This window comes from Tenrec ecaudatus, chromosome 14 (assembly GCF_050624435.1).
Source record: "Tenrec ecaudatus isolate mTenEca1 chromosome 14, mTenEca1.hap1, whole genome shotgun sequence".
NCBI lineage: Eukaryota > Metazoa > Chordata > Mammalia > Afrosoricida > Tenrecidae > Tenrec > Tenrec ecaudatus.
In genome coordinates, this window is record NC_134543.1 from 74,568,267 (window position 1) to 74,589,287 (window position 21,021).

The 21,021-nt window shown below is 37.3% G+C and overlaps 1 protein-coding gene across 6 annotated transcripts in view; it reads left to right on the top strand.

Moving 5' to 3' along the window:
• Positions 1-21,021, top strand: part of HECTD1 (HECT domain E3 ubiquitin protein ligase 1) — a 93,405-nt gene that overhangs the window by 20,350 nt on the left and 52,034 nt on the right. For 5 of the 6 annotated variants that reach the window (XM_075532063.1, XM_075532061.1, XM_075532065.1 and 2 more), the window contains exons 3-13: positions 361-595; positions 8,750-8,977; positions 9,976-10,257; positions 10,350-10,620; positions 11,246-11,322; positions 11,430-11,528; positions 12,275-12,389; positions 13,187-13,361; positions 18,419-18,557; positions 18,723-18,893; positions 20,605-20,827. In XM_075532063.1, the coding sequence (XP_075388178.1) occupies positions 361-595; positions 8,750-8,977; positions 9,976-10,257; positions 10,350-10,620; positions 11,246-11,322; positions 11,430-11,528; positions 12,275-12,389; positions 13,187-13,361; positions 18,419-18,557; positions 18,723-18,893; positions 20,605-20,827 (2,015 nt within the window). The remainder of the gene's footprint in view (positions 1-360; positions 596-8,749; positions 8,978-9,975; positions 10,258-10,349; positions 10,621-11,245; positions 11,323-11,429; positions 11,529-12,274; positions 12,390-13,186; positions 13,362-18,418; positions 18,558-18,722; positions 18,894-20,604; positions 20,828-21,021) is intronic. The other variant, XM_075532064.1, reaches the window with a different exon arrangement.

Consider the following 21,021-nt stretch of genomic DNA (forward strand, 5'->3'; position numbering starts at 1 on the left):
GGAGGTTATATGTAGATCCTTGCAATCGGTCCCCCTTTCCAACCCACTTTCCCTCTACGCTTCCAGTATTGCCACTCACACCACTGGTCCTGAAGAACAGTAGAGTTTTGAGCTGAATATTGAACAGGAATTTTTTTTAGCATGATTTCCCATTAATGTTACTATTTTAAACTCTTTCCATTTGATATTTTCAGCAATGATGAAATAAAAGCATGTGAGTATTACGGGAGAAAAACTATGTGAGGAATATTACCTAATGTTCATAAGTAGCATTGAGTACATTCTTAAAGTCTTTTATTTGTTAGTATCTTATTTACATATGTACTAATCCTAGATGTAATGTGATTTCTTCCACTACAGATGTCCCCCTCGCACTTTCTTACCAGCCCTTTGCAAAATTTTTCTTGATGAAAGTGCTCCAGACAACGTGTTAGAGGTGACAGCCCGTGCCATAACGTATTACCTGGACGTGTCAGCAGAATGCACCCGAAGGATTGTTGGGGTAGATGGAGCTATAAAAGCACTTTGTAATCGTTTGGTTGTAGTTGAACTTAACAACAGGACCAGCAGAGACTTAGCTGAGCAATGTGTAAAGGTAAGTTTTTACTGCTTATTGGCCTGTTTGAATAGTACATAGGGAATAAAGTATATATTTCGTTAAATTTCTCCCCCCTTCTCATTCTACTTGATTGATGAATTTTGAGCATAGTGCAAATCAAAGTCCTTGTGGCTCCAAAGGAAATTCTTTAGGGTTTTAAAAAAGACATTTCATCTTTCAAGGAAAGGTCTAGGTCACTGGTATGCTTGTATACCTGGTAAACAACACTGTCAACTGGATGAGTTGTCCCTGTTCTTTCCCAAACTGATGTGATATGAAGCTGGTAGGAACTACCACCACCATGACAGTTAACATTGGTCACTGATGCCAGGTATTATCCTGAGCACTTTTACTCAACCTGATTTTTATGACAGTTCTCTGAGGTAGGGGGAATTATTATCTGCATTTTACAGATTAAAAAAACTAAGGCATAGAGAGGGTAAGTAGCTTGCTTGGGGTGGTAATAGGGAGGCAGTAGCAGAACCAAGATCATTCTAGTGCCCAGGGACTTAACTATTTTTGCTGTGCTGCTTTTAGAGTTAGCTGTTGTGTTTTATTATTTTTTTGTTGGAATTAATTCAACTTTATTCAATTCAGAATATCTGTATGAGATTAGTAGTTTATTAGGACTACTAGGTAAACACATTTACATTTAAATGATTCTCTTTATGATCCTGCTTCACTGAGCAAATAGAAGCTATAGAGCATGCAATTCTCAAACATGCCTTAGTACTCCTTTACAAGACTTAGATTATGAGGACTACCAGTATGCCTTTGTTTATGTAGGCTGTATCTAGTTATATCTATCTTATTTAATACCAAAAACATGGACTTTTAACTACTTAGCTTTTTGAAAATAACAGTCCATTACCTAACATATATAGCATTTTTAATTAAAAAAAAAGACATTTCCAAAGTAAAGCTAGAAGAATGGTGGGTTTTTTTGTTTTGTTTTTCCAGATATTTTGAAAAACGTCTGGATTAGTAGAAGACAATTGGGTCGCCATCTGAGATGCTTCTGTCTTTAGTTTGCTGCATTGTCGCTTTCATGTAGCTTCTTCTAATGCCACCTACACTTGTGAGATGTGAGTGAGGAAAAGGCAGATACAGTCTTAGTATTCTTGTGAAAAGGGTTTTAACTTCAAAGATTCCTGGAAAGATTTTGAAATCGGGTCCCTGGACTACATATTGAAAGGTGCTGTTCTAGATGTTATTGTCCTTGACTTTCTGCCACTATATGTGTAGATTTCTCTGTATCAAAAGGAAGGGCATCCTTTCCATATTGCAGGCTTTCTTCCCTTTGTTATTATTATGATCACATCACTTCATGTTTCTTCTAGGACTGGATTTTCCTCTGTTGCTTAAATATTGAGTTTTCAAACCTTATCTGAATCCTTACTTCCAGCATATAAATAAAATCTTGGGCCCTTTCTTTCATATATTCATAATCTTTCTTTCCCATTCTCTCACTCTCTGTGTGTTTGGTTTTTCTTCCTGAAGGTTTTAAGAGTTTCAGACCTAACATTTTGGCTAACTTGTGAGTTAGCATTTGCATGTCATTTGTCCAGACTCAACAATTGTTAGCAGCTCTATTTTTTTTTCCTACACACAAGATTGTGTACATATATTACTAAGGCACAGTGGTTCCTAAAATGTCATTTATGGGTTTTTCTTAAAAATCAGGAGCTGTCAGAGTTCACACATTTTATTTATTGTTTTTATTTTTAATGCCTGCAAATTAAAGAGTAATTTTATTTGTAGTTCTTATTTTTATAATTTAGTTTAGTATAGTACTTTGTACTGTTTTCATGAGTCTTGTCTAAGTGTCTTGTAGAGTGTCCTACATTATGTATTTGCTTATGAATAATTTCAGTTTAAAATCTTGTTAGTAAATATTCTTTCTACCTATAGTCAAGTTCCTGGAAAGAGTAGCAGGAGGTTTACACTCGATTACTTTACAAGCATTGAAATCAAGTTTACTTCTACCATTCTCTACTGAAGCAGCAGCGATAAAGGTCATCAATGACTTGCATATTACCACATTATGACCTCTGTAATTTTAAATTTTTGACCCCGGTATATCAAACATATTTGACATTCCTAACCAACTCCTGCATTTTGAAATTTTAACCTTTGGATTTTTTTTTTCCCTTTGGATTCTTTCACATTGTGCTTTCTCTATTTCCTTTGCAGATGTTTCTTCATTCTTTTTCCTCTAAAAATGTTTTGTGAATTAGGTCAGGGTTTACCTATCAATCACCATTATTTCATTCAATAACTTAAACAGTTTATACCCCTTCCCCCAAAAAAAGCCTTGCCCCCAGGTATTTCCTCCCTTCTCCTTCTCTCTCTCTATTACCTTCCACTTCACCCACAGTAACACTTGTCTACCCACTAGCTGTTGTTTCCCCATCGTTTTCTTCCTTTCCCAGCCCTAGTAATCATTAAAGTATGTTTCTTTTGGTATGACACATTTTCTTGATTTTTTTAAAAAAATTATATATCATACATTTTTCTACTTTGTGTTTAACTAATTTAACGCAGTATAATGTCATCCAAATCCATCATGTCATGACTTGTTCCATAATCATTTTTAAACAGTGCATAGTATTCCATTGTGTGTATATTCCAAAATTTGTGTATCTCTTCTTCCACCCATGGACATTTAGGTTGTTCCCATCTTCCTGCTATTTTGAATAGTGTTGTGATAAAAATAGGTGTACATATAGCTCTTCACCTTGTGCTCTTTATTTCATTTTGGTGTATGCCAAGTAGCACTATTGCTGAGTCATAGGTATTCCCGTTTCCATTTGTTTGTGTAATTGTACTGTTTTACAGTTCTACCAACAGTGTGTGAACTTGCCAATCTCCTTACACGTCCTCCAGTATTTGTTATTTTCTAGTTTTGTGAACTCTGCTGTCTGCTGGGGTGAGGTCATTCTCATGATGGCTTTGATTTGTATCTCTTAGATGGCTAGTGATCTCGAGCATTTTTTCATGTTTGTTGACCACTGAATATTGTTGGTGAATTTGATTCTTCATATCCTCTACTCATTTTTTAATTGGGTTATTTGGCTTTTTCTTGTTGAGGTGTTGAAATTTTCTTAGATTTTAGAGATTAGTCCCTTGTCTAATATGTTATTAGCAAAAAATTTCCCCTATGGATTTTCTCTTTTTCCTCTTGGTAATGTCTTTTATTTTAATCATTTTATTGGGGGTTCCTACAACTCTTTCACAATACATCCATCCATTGTGTCAAGCACATTTGCACATTTGTTGCCATCATTATTTTCAAAACATTTTCTTTCTACTTGAGCCCTTGGCATCAGCTCATTTTTCCTCTTTCCCCCACCTTCTCTCCCTCCCTCATGAACCCTTGATAAGTGCTAAATAATTATTATTTTGTCTTATACTGTCCGATGTCTCCCTTCAACCACTTTTCTGTTGTCCATCCCCCTGGGAGGAGGTTATATGTAGATGATCATTGTGATAGGCTCCCTCTTTCTACCCCCCCCCCCACCTTCCCCTTCCCCTCCTGGTATTGCTACTCCATTATTGGTCCTGAGTGGTTTATCTGTCCTGGATTCCTTATGTTGTGAGCTCTTATCTGTACCAGTGTACATGCTCTGGTCTAGCCAGATTTATTGGTAGAATTGAGTCATGATAGTGGGGGCCAGGAAGCATTAAAGAACTAGAGGAAAGGGGGGCGTGAAGGGAGGGGGAAAATGAGGAACTGATACCAAGGGCTCAAATAGAAAGCAACTGTTTTGAGAATGATGATGGCAACAAATTATACAAATGTGCTTGACACATGGATGTATGTATGGATTGTGATAAGAGTTGTGCAAACCTCCGATAAAATGACTTAAAAAAAAAAAAAGAACTAGAGGAAAGTTGTGTGTTTCATTGGTGCTATACCACACTCTGACTGGCTTGTATCTTCCTTGTGACCCTTCTGTCAAGGGATGTCCAATTGTCTACAGATTGGCTTTGGGTCTCCACTCCATGTTTGCCCTCATTCACATTGATAGGATGTTTTGTTCTTGGTCTTTGATGCCTGATACCTGATCCCAATGATATCTCATGATCACACAGACTGGTCTGCTTCTTCCTTTGGACTTTGTTGCTTTTCAACTACATGGCAGCTTGTTTACCTTCAAGCCTTTAAGACCCCAGACACTGTATCTTTTGATAGCCAGGCACCATCAATTTCTTTACCATATTTGCGATGCACTCATTTTTTCTTCAGCAATTGTGTCAGGAAGGTGAGCATCACAGAATGCTGGATGATTAGAACAAAGTGTTCTTGTGTTGAAGGAGTACTTCTTAGAAGCCTGATGTCTGTCTGCTACCTTCATACTTAACTTATAAATATATGTACATGGACTGATTTTCCTAAAATTATATGTAAATATATTTACATATGTACATGCCTGCATTTAGACCTCTGTAAATGTCCTTTGCCTCCTAGTTCTTTCCTCTATTTACTTTTACTTTCCTCTTGTCCCACTATCATGTTCAGCCTTCATTTGGGTTTCAGTAATTCATCTTGGCTACATTGCCTTTGATCACGCCCTGCCAGGCATCCTTCCTATACCCTCCTCACCATCTATTTTAGATCACTTGTTGTTCCCTAGTGTCTGAGTTTGTTAACACCCACTTGTTTTTTCCTGCCGCCTCCTCTTCTGTGTCCCCCCCCAGAATTGTCGGTCCTGTTGTTTTCTCTGGATTGTTTATCCCGCCTATCTTTTTTTTAAATTGTCAATTCAGGTAAATAGCATTTATAATAGTATTACTATTGTTCAAGGCTGTGGGCTGCCTTTGCTTTTTCTTTTCTTTTTTAAAATTTTTAATCATTTTATTGGGGGCTCATACAACTCTTATCACAATCCATACATACATTAATCATGTAAAGCATGTTTGTACATTTGTTGCCCTCATCATTCTCAAAACATTTGCTCTTCACTTAAGACCTGTCATCAGCTCTTCAGTTTTCCCTCTCCCTCCTTGCCCCCTCTCAAGAACCCTTGATAATTTATAAATTATTATTTTGTCATATCTTACACTGTCCGGCATCTCCCTTCACCCACTTTTCTGTTCTGTGTCCCCCAGGGAGGAGGTTATATGTAATTGGTTCCCCCTTTCCACCCCACCCTCTATCCCATCTATCTTCTCTAGAGACAATATGCAGAGACAATAATAAGCACAAAAACAAGACAAAACAAAACAACAACAAATCCAAAGCAACAACAACAAAAAGCCAACACCAGAAAAACAAAATCCTATAAATAGTTCCAGGTCTGTTTGTTGGCCTTTAGGAGTGTTTTCCAGTCAAGTCTGATGGGGTACCATTATCTGGCCCCAAAATCTATTTTTGGTATTCCTCTGGGACTTCATTCCCTTGCCACCCCCAGGTCCCCTTGCTGCTCTGTTGCACACCCTTAGTTACAAGCCCCAGTGTGATAGGGTCAGCTCAGCACAATTCCTGCACTGTCTCCAGTGTTCTCCATAGTGCTATGGGTCAGAGAGGGACGTCATATTTGTGTCTCCTGTTGGGGCTGGCCCTGTGATCCTCTCTGTGCATTGGCAGCTCTGAACAGGAATTTTGTCCTATGGGCTTTATTATTCTGATTTTTATTAATTGAAATTTATTACCACAATTTGATGGGGCTGGAATGCACTGGTTTTACTGGTCCCTTAAGGTTTCTTGTGTGTGTTTAATATTTTATTTTGCTTTATATAAAAGTTTACACAGCAAATTAGTTTTCCATTCAATAATTCATATACACATTGTTCTGCGAAATTGGTTACAATGTCCATAGTGTGTCAACAGTCTTCCAATTTCCACCCACTGTTCCTGGTTCCCACTTGTCTGCGTTCCTTGCCCCTCCTCACCTTCTTATATTTGTTTTTGGCCAGATGTTGCCTTTTTGGTCTTGGGTAGTTGATTGTTCTGAGGAACATATTTCTCATCAGAGGTACTGTTTATTTTATAGTTATTTGAGTGAGAGGTGGCTTCTGGGAATGCCTTTCCATTCCACATAGAATGGCACTGGAAGACTGGTTCTTCTGGTGTTTACCAGGGTATGAGCTCTGGTCTTTTTTTTTTTTAATGAATTTGAGTTTTGCTCTACATTAGCCCCCAAATCTATACCTTTTGTCGTGTCCCTTGTCAGGAGTGGTAGTTAGAAACCATCTAGTTGTGGTTCTCTCAGCTAAAGGAAGCTATGATTCATGTGGGCAAGTCCTTATTTTGACTGATTTCTCCTTGGATGCCATTCACCAAACTAGAATGTAGAGCATTCTATGTAGTGGGTTACTAGTTGGACTGATATAGCCAACGTCAGCAGTCTGAACCTACTACTCTACCTTGGAGAAAGATGGGGCCTTATGTTTTTTAAAGATTTACAGCCTCAGAAATTCACAGGGACAATTCTGCTGTGTCCTGTGTTGTTGCTATGAGTCACCATCAACTGGATAGCAGTGATTTGTTTTTCGTTTGTTTTTTTTTTGTTGTTCTTCCAATTGCTCTAAATGTCCTTGGATTGTGGACTTTAGCCTTCAAGCCCAGTAGTTTAGTCCCTTGAGGTTTTTGGTTACATCTAAGACAATTATGCTTCACATAATTGATGTATGTATGGATTGTGATAAGAGTTGTATGGGCCCCTAATAAAACGTTTTTTTTAAAAAAAATAGTTGTACAATCATGACGACGGGAAAGAAAAAGAAATTGTAATCTCAAACTTTTTAAGGAAGTGCCATACTGTTTCCTGTGGTGTCTTACATTTTATAGTCCTACCAGTAGTGTATAGGAATTTTAAAAAATTATTTTTAGTCATTCCTCATATGTTTTTTGATAGGTGTCATTATTTCTGGGGGTGACATGGTATCTTTACATATATGTGTGTGTGTATATATACATACCCACACAACCACACACATTTCTCTTATAATCATTTTAGTGGGGGCTTGTACAGCTCTTATCACTATCCATACATCCATCCATTGTGTGTCATGCACATTTGTATATTTGTTGCCCGCATCATTCTCAAAACATTTGCTTTCTACTTGAGCCCTGTGGTATCAGCTCCTCCAGATGGTATCTCAATTGTTTGCATTTGCATCTCTAAAGCGATTGTAACCATCTCTTCCTGTGTTTGTTAGCCACTTGAACATCTGTTGGGTGGAAGGGTCTGTTTAGGCCCTCTGCTCCTTTTCTTGTTGGATTACTTGTCTTTTTCTTGTTGTTGAGGTGTTGGACTTCTTTATAAATTTTAGAGATTAGACCCTTGTCAGAAATTTTTTTGTACTCTAGATTCTTTTTACTCATGTGGTGGAGATTTTTGCTATGCACAAATACTTTTTTCAAATATTTAATTTTTAGGTGGTCTTTATCCAGTTTGACTTCTGCTGTTTGTACATTTTTAGCAGAGCTTTGGCTTTGTTCAAAACAGTTTAGTTTTGCCCTGTAAACAAAGACTGAGCACAGGCTGCATAGCAACCAAATCTGGTGCCTCTAGTATTTGAAACAAATACCTGCCCAGCACAGCGACGGCACCCAACTGTGCTATTTTGAAAGTATTTTGCTCTCCAAAGTCCTAACAATAGTCTAACCTCCTCCATCAACCCTCCGAATGGTAGAATTCTCCAGTGAAGCCGCTTGGGAGTATGAGCATTTTATTTCCTGGTTAAAATACTGTTGTTAAGCAGAAAGTAAAAATTCCTGACAAAATGTAAAACATCAATATTGATTTTTAACCTTTTGATATTCATTGATTCAGTGAGCGTATGATCAATATGAGTAATTAATAGCACTTAACTGAACTCTTAAAATAGGAGATGGTAAACTTTTGGCAAGTTACTTGTGCTGCTTCAGCTTGCCATGCAGGATTCACCATGTAAACCGTCACTATTCAGTATGATAGCCACATAGCACTGTTAAACACTTCAAATGTGGCAGCTTGAAACTGACAGCGCTTGCAAGTATAAAAACACTGAATTTTGAAGACATTAGGAAGAAAAGAATGTGAAAATTTTTCAATATTTTATATTTATTGCATGTTCAAATGATAGTGTTTTGAATATATTGGGCTAAAGGAAATAATGTAAATTCACTGACTCTGTTCTGCCCCCCCCCCCCCATTATTGTAGGTATTAGAACTGATATGTACTCGTGAGTCAGGAGCTGTCTTTGAGGCTGGTGGTTTGAATTGTGTGCTGACGTTTATTCGTGACAGTGGACACTTAGTTCATAAAGATACCCTGCACTCTGCCATGGCTGTGGTGTCAAGACTCTGTGGCAAAATGGAGCCTCAAGATTCTTCTTTAGAAATTTGTGTAGAGTCTCTGTCGAGTTTATTAAAGCATGAGGATCACCAGGTAAATTGCTGTTACATACTTTGTTTTCAACATGTTTTACTATAGCATTTCCTATGTGTAATTACGGTCCAGTGTTAATTTTAATTAACATTCATTTGATGCTGTAGAAGTAATTCTATCTTCTCTTTATTTTATATCTCTGTGGTGATCTTGTGTTTTTGCACAATGAAACATTTTTATGATTATAATGGCACATGTTCTTAAAATATGAAAATTGTATATGTATGGATTGGGATAAGAGTTGTATGAGCCCCTAATAAAATGTTAAAAAATATGAAAATTATGGAATAAATATTTTTAATGCCGAACTTGCACTAAGTTTAGACATTCTCTACCTTTAATTTTGTTGCAGTCTTGCTGAGGAAGTACAAAGCTTATATAGTGTTATCTGGGTAAATTTTTATTGAATAGACATACTTTAGAAAGGTAATAACTTGATTTCTAATGCCTTTTTACTGTTCAGATTTTATTTCTGTCGGTATTCATAGATTATTTTGGAAAAGTACATAATCAGTATCTTAGCTTTTGCTGTTTGTCTTGTTTTTTTATCTGTATCACCTCCCTTAAATGGAAATAAATGAGCTATATCATAACCAAATCCACTGCCACGGAGTCAATTCTGACTCTCGGTGACCCTGAACAGGATTTCCAGGACTAAATCATACCAGAACAGTTAGCTGTATCTTTCTTGTGTGGAATGATTGGTGGGTTTGTGAACTGCTGACCTTGTGGTTAGCAGCCCTGTGCCTAATCTGTGCGACCAGGACTCCTTAAATGTGTTACGGGTTTTGTTATTATCTCCATCTTACACAGAGGGGACTGCGGCCTTCAACAGTGAGGATCATGCAGTTAGCGGAATGTGGAGCCGGGATTTCCGGGCAGACTGTTTATTTCCCCTCCTTGCTACAACTGCCTTTCATTGCGTGTAGTCTCAGTGTTGGAATGATCAGCACTTCTTAGGTGGATTTTGTCAACGTGCTTCTTTTTTATGTCATTAGGTGTCAGATGGAGCTCTGCGATGTTTTGCATCACTAGCTGACCGATTTACCCGTCGTGGTGTTGACCCAGCTCCATTAGCCAAACATGGATTAACTGAGGAGCTGTTATCCCGAATGGCTGCTGCTGGTGGCACTGCATCAGGGCCATCCTCCGCATGCAAACCAGGCCGGAGCACCACAGGAGCTCCTTCCACAGCGGTAGACTCCAAATTGAGTAACCAGGTGTCAACAATTGTAAGTCTGCTGTCAACACTTTGCAGAGGCTCTCCAGTAGTAACACATGTAAGGAGATTTTAAACTTTTTCTTAATCTTTCCAAAAAAGTGTTTCTGTAGAATAAAAATACGTTAACCTCCCTCCCAATTTTCTTTCTAGGATCTTTTGAGGTCAGAGCTTCCAGATTCAATTGAGAGTGCACTGCAGGGTGATGAAAGATGTGTCCTTGATACCATGCGTTTGGTGGATCTTCTCTTGGTGCTGTTATTTGAAGGACGAAAGGCTCTGCCGAAGTCTAGTGCTGGATCAACAGGGAGAATCCCTGGACTTCGGAGACTGGATAGCTCTGGGGAGCGCTCACATCGGCAGCTTATAGACTGTATTCGAAGTAAAGATACCGATGCACTTATAGATGCAATTGACACAGGAGGTCGGAAAATATTTTATAACAAGTAAAAATGGCATAAGAAATTGCACAGGCAATTTCTAGTTTTTAGCTAAATTTCTCAGCAATTATGCCAGATAGCAGAATGACCAACCCCTGTGATACTCTGCCAACTCATATATATATATAAATGCATAATTGTTAGCTTGGTACATGGTAAAATCACAGTAAATGCTTACTGAATGAGTAAAGCTTTTGTAAAACTTGAAGTGTATCAACATTGATGGAAACTGACTTGAATGACATAGAACATTATAAATTTAAATGTTGCAGTGTTATTTTGATTAGAAACATGATTTTCTTTTCCACAGTTAAAGGCATGATAGAACCAGTACTCTGTTGAGTTGTGTTACATTATTATTTTTTTTTTAACTGCGTAAGGGTCTTAGGGATCTTGGATTAGAAATTCTAGGATGCATTTCTTGGCAAACAGTCGGCTTGCTAATAATTTAGTAGGTATTAATAGGTCTCATTGTTTAAAACAGTCCCTTGGCTCTATAGTTAGTGAATTGTTAATATTTAAAGTAGTTCAAGTTTTAGAAATTTTGAGTATTTATTACCTTTTAAAAACAAAATTTGTGTTTGTTTGTTTCCCCCTCTAAACTCCCAGCCTTTGAAGTAAATTTTATGGATGATGTGGGTCAGACTCTGTTAAACTGGGCTTCTGCTTTTGGAACTCAGGAAATGGTAAGCTAACAAATAGTAGCTTGTATTTTAAATCAAAGATTAAAATTTCATATAAAAACAGATAAAAATATAAATGTTAAGGGCACTTTATGATTATCATTTTACAGGTAGAATTTCTTTGCGAGAGAGGTGCTGATGTTAATAGAGGTCAGAGGTCATCATCATTACATTATGCTGCTTGTTTTGGAAGACCTCAAGTAGCAAAGGTAAAATCCAAGAGTTAAAATTATTTTAGGTGTTAAAGGGTCAAGACAAATATATGATACAGGTCTCTAGAATCTTCTTGCTCTGAAGTAATTTGCGACAGTACAATTTTAATCCATTTTTCAATCAGGCACACCTGCAATCAAGTCTCAGCTCATTCATGTGCCAGGTAGTTATGCCTACCTCTGAATAGGTACACTATTACATTTCTAGTGTGATTCTTGTTACCAAAAAAAATAAATGTGAAGTACTAACTACTGTTAGAAAAATATATGTGAAATACTAAAGTAATTGCCAAATTATTTTAGTTAGAATATATTAAAGAATAAAAGACCAACGACAGATCAATTAGCAAATGAATAAATAATCCGAGCATGATATCCTTAAAGGGTTGGATCGGTAACAATGAGATGAGAGAATGAAGGACAGATCATGACTTGGCAATTGACTTCTTACAGAAATGATGCAGATGGCTGTTAGACTCTACATTTTAATTTTGGGTTACAAACTGAACAATAGTATCTTTGTGAAAGGAAAGTGGGGAGGGGTTTGTTGCAGAAAGTACCAGGTGAAACTAGTGTGTCATTTTTTCAAGATATGAATATATCACTTCAAGGTGCTGAAGTTGCCAAGGCAGATAATTAGATTGACTTAATTCTAGATTAGGTAGCTCTAGAAAATATTGCAAAATTGGATATCACAAAATAAGTTATTAATAGTTGTATCCAAATGGAATGCTCTTCTCTAGACTTTGTTACGGCATGGTGCGAATCCAGACCTGAGAGACGAAGATGGGAAAACTCCTTTAGATAAAGCTCGAGAAAGGGGCCATAGTGAAGTGGTAGCTATTCTTCAGTCTCCAGGTGAGTAGTAAACTCTTTCCTTTTACCCTTTATGCCATTTTTAGTTTCTCATCCATAAAAATCGCTTTTGGCAGATACATTAACTTTATACTAATGAACAGTTCCTTTTTTCTCAATGGACTATACCAATGGCATCAGATAATTGTGTAGTCACATCCTTGTATTTGGTAAACCTATGCTGTCACACTGTTCCATTTTTTTGAGGTGATAGTTGCATGAATCCATAATATTCTAATAAAAAATTCAGGAGGGTGTGCCTGTCACAAAGATTTGTTGTGTGTTTTGTAGACAGAGTAGTTTGACCAAATTTATAAGTTTTCACTGAGTTGATGAATGCAAGGCCTCTGAGAAAGCTTTTTTAGACTAAACTACCAAACAAAAAAACTAACTCCCTGCTATTGAGTTGATTGTGAGTTACACAAACCGTGTAGGACTGAGTAGAACTGTCCCTGTGAGTTTCCAATGCTTTAAATCAGGACAGGAAAGAAAGCCTCCTCTTTCTCCTGCTTAGTGGCTGATAGGTGGCTTTAACAGCTGACTTTAATAGTTAGCAGTCTTATACATAACATACTTCAGCACCAGAGTTCCTTTGGAGTCAGCTATTCAAAATTGTCTCCTCAATTTGTGATTCATCTCTTTGGGGGTGCTAGTGCTGTTTAGTATCTTTAAAAGTATCTTGATATATACAGTGTTCTGATTTTAATTTAATTATTAGAGATTGGTTTTGTGTTCATTTTAAGATTTTTCCCTTGAAAGAAAAAGTTTTCAAAATATTAATTCATTGTTATTGTCTGCAGGGGATTGGATGTGTCCAGTTAATAAAGGAGATGATAAGAAAAAGAAAGATACAAACAAAGATGAAGAAGAATGCAATGAGCCCAAAGGAGATCCAGAAATGGCACCCATATACTTAAAAAGGCTATTGCCAGTATTTGCACAGACATTTCTGCAAACTATGCTGCCTTCAATAAGGTATATATTAATTTGATGTGTATTTGTTACTTACAATTTTGCTAGTTACGCAGTTTTCTACCCCCTTTCCAGAAAGACTTATAGTTTAACACTAAAAAGTTACGATAAAAGTATAAATTAGATTTGGAGAGTCATCTTTTCTTTGAATTTTTGACTTATGAAGAGAAGTATTTTTTAAAATCTCAAAGATTTCTAGGACATTATTTGTTACTTTTATTACTAGAAATTGATTTTGATGTGTACATCAAACATTTATTGAGCTTCATAGAAGCTTGTTGGTAGGATCAGCGTGTTGTGAGAAGGCTAGTTGGTGACAGAGTAAGACCTGTGTCACTTCTGCATAAGGGCCCTTGCATGCATGTGACGGCCAGTGCTCCTTCCGGGGCCTTAGCGTGGGCAGAAGAGGTCAGACATGGCCCCCGTACCTTTTCTTCAGCACTTAATGGCAATGTAACAAAACAAGCAGTTATGTCATTTAACGAATCCTAAGAGAAATTTCAAATAGAAATGTTTCATGATAAGGATATCAGAAAATTAAAATTGTGCATAATTGGTATGGCACCATGTTGCCGAGTTTCTTTATTGTGTTTTTTTTCTTTATTGTGTTTTTATATTCTGTCACCTTTTTAAATGTTTAGAGGTTGTCTAAACATAATGTCTTAAGTTTTGTCATGGTTGATGCTACATTCTCCTAGGTAACAATTAGACACATTAATTGTGGCTAGAAGACTGTATGTTTTGCTTAAGTATCCAGACTATAGTCAGCTGAAAGTAGGCTCTTGTCTGAAATGATGGGCCACAAACAAGCTCTTAAACTTTTGATCACATTATATTCATAGCTGAGATGGGGATAACTAACTATGCATAAGTCTCTTCAGGAATATGAAAATTAGATGTAGTACATTTAGCATAGTTGCCTAGTGTACTAGAATTTGAAAATATTAGTGAATTATTTAGCAGAGTTACGAACAAAAGACTAAGTTAACAACCTAAGTTCTTTTACCACTTCAGGTTAAAATGTGGTGGGAAGTGTACATGTGAGAAAACAGGAGAAAGAGGAGGTTCTATACCCCACTAAAAAGTTACAAACTTAGAAAACCATAGGGACTTTCTAGTCTGCCCAGTAAGCTTGTTGTGAGTTGAAATGGACTCAATGACAGTGAGTTTGAATTGAGTGTTTTGGTAGGTGTACATGCTCTGATGAGAACAGTTGAAGGAGAGTTTATAGATGTCTGTATGTTGACATTCATTATCTGTTTGTGTTGGCCTGTGCACAGTCTTGTCATGAAATAAAGGCAGACAATCTATGTAGTGGAGTCTTCCAAACCTAGTCTAGCAGTATTAATATCGGCATTGTTTATAAAAATACCTTCCTCTGTAAGGAATTGGACTGAGACTGTATCCACTTCATTTAAAAATCGTGCTACACTAAAGTTTGAAGAGGTTTGGCAGGTTAACAGCTGTGTAGCTGGTGTCAATACCTGAACAAAGATTGAGTCGACTTTTGCTGTGTCTCCCACAGTGCTCTTTACTTTGATTGTTCTGTCTCTCGCAGCACTGCTTTCCTTCTGGATTCTGTAATTCCTTCCATGGCCACACTACTTACAGACAATGCTCATGATTGTGGCGTTGATTAGGGAAGTTAACAGGTTACAATTTGGTGAGAAATGCTCAGGATACAGTTCAGTCAGGATAGTTTCTGTTCTGCCAGGCCTCTGTGGCTCTCAGCCAGTTGGCCTGGCTTCTACGCTGCTGTGGTAGTGTTAGGAAGCTCTTTTATGGTTGCCATTTAATGTCCCCAGGATATTGCCACTCTGCTGTAAGCCTCAGCCAGTGGACTGGGAAGTCCACTGCCCTGGCTCATGCTTTGGCTCCTCGTTTTGCTGCTCCTCTGCCACTCCTGGTGTTCCAACTGTCTCTTGGCTCCAGGAGGTTCGATGCCCAGGACTCTTGAGGTCCGAAGGATGTGCTCCACTCCTTGCTTTTCTCTTGTACTGGCAGCAAAAAAGTAAAATTTCTGAGAGGGCTTATTTATACCCAGCAGGGAGGCCATCACAATTCATCCTGCTAACAGCAACTCACAGCCAATCACATAATCAAATCAGTGTCTTCCCCCACCTTTGTACCCAGGCCCATCAGGGAAGCAAGAAGGTCGTTTGGTGGCAGTAACAAAGCCGGTTGGTGTCCATTAGAACTATAGCTGTTCTGTAGCTATCCCGCTTAGGGTTCCAAAGGTTCCGTCTTTACACAGGCGCCGCATTATTCTCCCCAGGAGAGACTGGTGTGTTGAAATGGAGCACTTAACTGCTGCACCTCCAGAACCCCTCTACCTTTGTAGTAGCAAGCTGCTTACTTTTCCAAGCATATTGTTAGTTGCCATTGAATAGGCAATGACCAAGGGTAACCTAGGAGCCAAGGTGGTGTAGTGATTACTTGTTGGGCTGTGGTCCACAAGATGAGCTGTCTGAAACCGGCAGCTGCTCGCTGGGGAAAGGGGAGACTCCTTACTCCTGTCCGGGCCACTGTGTCTGACACACACATGGCCAACGGTCACTATGAGTCAGCATTGTCTCTGTAGCATTGAGTTTTGAGAATAGTATAACAAAATTAATGTTATTGGTTCTGAAAAAAATGTTTTTTTTCAGACCCTATTTAGGTAGATTAGGCAATGACATTAACCCACGGAAACAAACAAAATAAATTGTATTCCCTAACTAGTAACATTAGATCATTGACAAATCAGGTATGATGTCATTTTCACTGATTAACATGTCAAAGTAAAAAAGAGTAATGATAGTGTAGTGGAATAGTATTTATGTATCTGGTAATTCAAACTGTTTAAAGCTATTTATGAGCCATTTTGCCAGCACAGATTTACTTCTGGTATATAGTCAAGTAGTGGTATATTCAAAACTATTTCTACAAAGCCTGTTACTTAATATTCACTTAGGAATCTTTATATTATGAATATTAATAATAATGGTTATGATATAAATTTGAGTTTAGGGTTAGGCTATAAATTTACTAGCTTTGTAACATTAGTAAAGAGCCCCGTTGGAGCTGCAAGTTAAGCATTGGGTTGCTAATTGCAAGGTTAGCAGTTCCAACACCAGGTGCTTCAAAGGAGAAAGATAGGGCTGCTGCTCCCTTGAAATTTAGTGTTGGGAGTCCTACAGAGGGTCACTCTCAGAGTTGCAGACCACTTGATGATAACAAGTTTTAAATTTTTAAAAAGTTACCTTTCTGGCTTTGGGTTTCTTCACCTGTAAAACATGATAAAACATCATTTAGGTGGTTATATGGATTACTTGGTTTCTAGTAAGAGCTCAGATATGACATAGCTTTAGCTAGATAACAAATATCCATATGCTGTTAATTGAAATAAATCAAGATATTAAACTGTTATATGTAAACAATGATTTTATAGCTGTATAAATAACCATTAACAAAAACTGGAAAGAACTAATCTTAGTATGGTAGTTTTCCCACCCCTACCCCATTTTCTTTTTTGTGCTTAAAAAAAATTAGGTGAAGGTTTGCAGAGCATACTATCAGTTTCATATTCAACAGTTCATAGACATTTTATTTCAACTAAGCCAGTGCAGTCACCTCTGTGTTCCAGCATCATGTATCCTACCTCCACCCTGTTGTTATTTCCACCCCGCCTAACCCTCTGTACTTTTTGCTTAGATAGATGTTGCTCTTTTGATCATAAGTGGTTAGTTATTCTAACAGATGTGATCTCAGTTCCGGATTTGAACAGTGATTTGGGGCCAGTAAGCCTAGTCTCTTTAGTGTTTGAGGGTTTTGTTCCATATTTTTCTCCGATTCTGTCCAGGACCTTTCAAATTTCCTGAGAGTGTGTTAGCCAGGCACTATCCAGTTCTTGTCTCAGGGTTGTGGAGTCTGATATATATATTTTTTCACCCATCTTTGATATTACTATCAATTTTGGATTCTGGAAGTTACCCCAAGGATACTGCTATTTTCTGAGCATCTAATCAACTGGAGGTAGATAATACTTTTCAGTTGAATCAGTTATTCGCTCTGTTGTAGATCAGCCTTCCCTTAACTATTATAATTTAAATATGTATGTATTTATTTTTAAAGAACCAATTGCTTATTATGACGTTTCTTTGAGTCATTTCCATTAAACGTCTTCTATGTTCTAAGCAAAGCTCTGGGTGAATAGAAAGCCAAGAAGGCTTGCTAAGTTAACAGCAAGCATGTTTCGGGATTACTAGAATTGTTAATTTTCATATGAAAATATTGGTAGAGTGAGTACAGGTTTTAAATCTGAAAAGGAATAAAAAGACTAAATTAAAATTTATTTTACAGATAAGCCAGCGTTTCCCAAAGCAAACCATACCCCTCCCCTAGGGGTTCTGCAAAAGCAGATACCTATACTTCATTGCTGGGGCCTCTTAGTAAATTTTTTTCCTGAAAAAATAAGATGTTTTAGGTTGGCATTTAAAATGTGGGTTTAGAAAGCATATGTTTTGACAATGAAGGTGGCAACAAATGTGCTTGACACAATGGTTGTATGTTGTGATGAGAGCTGTACGAGCCCCCAATAAAATTATATTAAAAAGTGGGGTTATAGGAAATTTCATGTTATTCAAATTGTATACCATTTTATTGTGGTTCATTTGATTTTCTAAAGTCAGGGCAGGTTATCATTTGTATTGGTTGAATGTAAGGGAGACTAGCAAATGGCAGAAAATTAGGAAAGTACTTATTTTTGCTAATAATAGGAACTAGATAAAATGAACCAAAAAAGGGTATACATGAACTGAGTGCTGATATTGACTTAATTTCTAAATACCGTACATCATTGTGTATAAGCCAAGTTTTTCAGCACATTTTAATGCATTTTTTATGGTAAAATTAGGTGCCTTGGTTGATATTGGGGTCAACTTGTGCTTGAGTATATATGGTATTCTTCAGCAGAGTGTATGAGAGATAGCATTGACTTTTAATTTTTATTAATGCGTAGTTGCATTTTGAATTATTTTTGTTTTGTTTCATTTATTAACTTTATTGTTTTACTTCTCAAGGAAAGCAAGTCTTGCTCTAATTCGAAAAATGATTCATTTTTGCTCTGAAGCACTGCTAAAAGAAGTGTGTGATTCTGATGTTGGTCACAATTTGCCCACTATACTGGTGGAAATCACTGCAACTGTTCTGGATCAAGAAGTGAGTGTCTTACCTTTCTTTCCACTGGACTTTGCCTTGCATGTTAAAGTAATTATATTTGTGCAATTTCAGCAATGGTTTGTCTCTGGGAAGTTGTTGCATTTGTGTGCTCTGACGTGTACACTTGTTAATGTCCCTGCTGCCACTTGCGTTCTTTTTCCTCAGGATGACGATGACGGGCACTTGCTAGCTTTGCAGATCCTGAGAGATTTAGTAGATAAAGGCGGTGATATATTTTTGGATCAGCTAGCTAGACTTGGTGTAATTAGCAAAGTATCAACTTTGGCGGGTCCTTCCTCGGATGATGAAAATGAAGAGGAGTCAAAACCAGAAAAAGTAAGTGATCCAAATTGCTTTGGAGTTGGGAATTGGGCTTCTTTCAAATTCCAATTTCATTCATGTCCCTGAGAAGTCATAGCATTTCCTTTAGCATTTCTCTGTTTCTCTTAGCCTTGGCATTTTTGAAGAGGAGTTTTTTTGGCCAGTGACCCTCAGTTTGTGTTTGTGTCGTGTTACCTCATGATTCGGTTTAGGCGAACACTTGTGATTTTGGCAGGGACCCCACAGAGGTGCTGCACGCTGTGTCCTCGATCCATCACATGCCTGTGGCACATGTTGGCTGCCTTGTTGCTTATGTTAGGAACTTGATCACTTGTCTAAGGTTGTTGCTGCTAACTTTTTGATAACTCTAAAGTTAGTTACTCTTTTCCCCTTTTTGTAATTAATAAGTACCTTGTTCAGGATGACTTTAGCCTATGTAAATATGTCTATTTTAAATTTTCACCCAATTTTTCAGTATTCATTAATGATTCTTGCCTTAGTCTACAAACATATTTTTTTATTTAAAATCATTTTATTGGCTTGTACAACTCATCACAATCCATACATACATCGATTGTGTCAGGCACATTTGTTCATTTGTTGACATCATTGTTTTCAAAATGTTTTCTTTCTGCTTGAGCCCTTGGCTTCAGCTCATTTTTTCCCCTCCCTCCCCACACACCTCCCTCATGAACACTTGTTAACTTATAAATTATTATTTTTTCATGTCTTACACTGATGCTTTCTTTCATAGAGTGAATTTTTAAATAGAAAATAATGTTACAGAAATCTTAACCAAAATGCCACCAATGTTTTTTGTGGACTTTTATAAGCATTTGAACATTTAATTTGAAATGAAAAGTACCTAGAGTAAGCCAAAGCAACCTTGAAAAGGAACTCAATTTGAAAGAAATGTATCAAGGTTTTAAGGCTCTTGGAAAGCTACAGTAGTTCAGACAATGAAGTGGGTCATTGGCAGAAACGTAGACACATAGTTTAGTGGAACAGAATATACTCTGCCAAATTTCAAGATCTATTATAATAAGGCTATAGTAAAAAAGGTGTGATAGTGGTACAAAGATAACAATTGGTTTTGTCAGTATAAAATTGCTAAGACAGTGTGTTCGGGAAAGAAAGATCTTTTCTAAAAGTAATGCTTGAACAATTGGATAACATGTGAACAAATGAACCTTGACCCATACCATATATGCCAAAAAAGTTTGTGAAAAAATTATATTAAAAGAAATTGGAATTTCCACGAACTTTTTGGAAGCCTCCTCATGTTTAACTAAAAAAGACTCTTAAATTTAAATCTATGAATGAAACTAATCTGTTTGTCTTCTTACCGCTCTGTCTGGCAACAACATTACTTACATGAATTCCTTAACTTTTTATTTAATTTAATTTATTTTTTTTAAGCAAAAGGGAAGAAATTTATTGGAGACCATACAGGAAACCCTAGCGGGGCCCAGCATACCCTACTGTGTAGGCATGTCCAGCAAAGGGTCATACCATTTACTGTACCCCCATGTCCCAGAGGGACTCCTCTTGAGCCAAGCCCAAAGCCCCAGGACTGACTGGGGGTGGAATGCCTTAACTTTTTAAAGGAATGTATAGGGAGTTTTATTTTTTATAGTTTGATTCATGATCATATTTTTAAAATGCTTCTGAACACTTGAAGTGGATATTATTTCCCTTATTTCATTAAATGATTTCTTTCATTTAGGAAGATGAGCCACAGGAAGATGCTAAAGAACTGCAGCAAGGAAAGCCGTATCACTGGAGAGACTGGTCGATCATTAGGGGAAGGGACTGCTTATACATCTGGAGTGATGCCGCAGCCTTGGAGCTGTCCAATGGCAGTAACGGGTGGTTCCGGTTTATCTTGGACGGAAAACTTGCCACCATGTATTCAAGTGGTAGTCCCGAAGGTGGATCAGATAGCTCTGGTAATGCTTTGTTTCAGCGAAAATGTTACTAGTTTCTCCAGTTCCTGCCATATTTTTCTACTCATACTTTTACTCTTGTCATAGAAATATATATATGTTTGATGATTAGATGACCAACTTGTTTACGATAAGAAATGTTATAAAGCATCATGAAAATGTTTCACAAATGCGCTTTTATTCTGAGACAAGAAGCC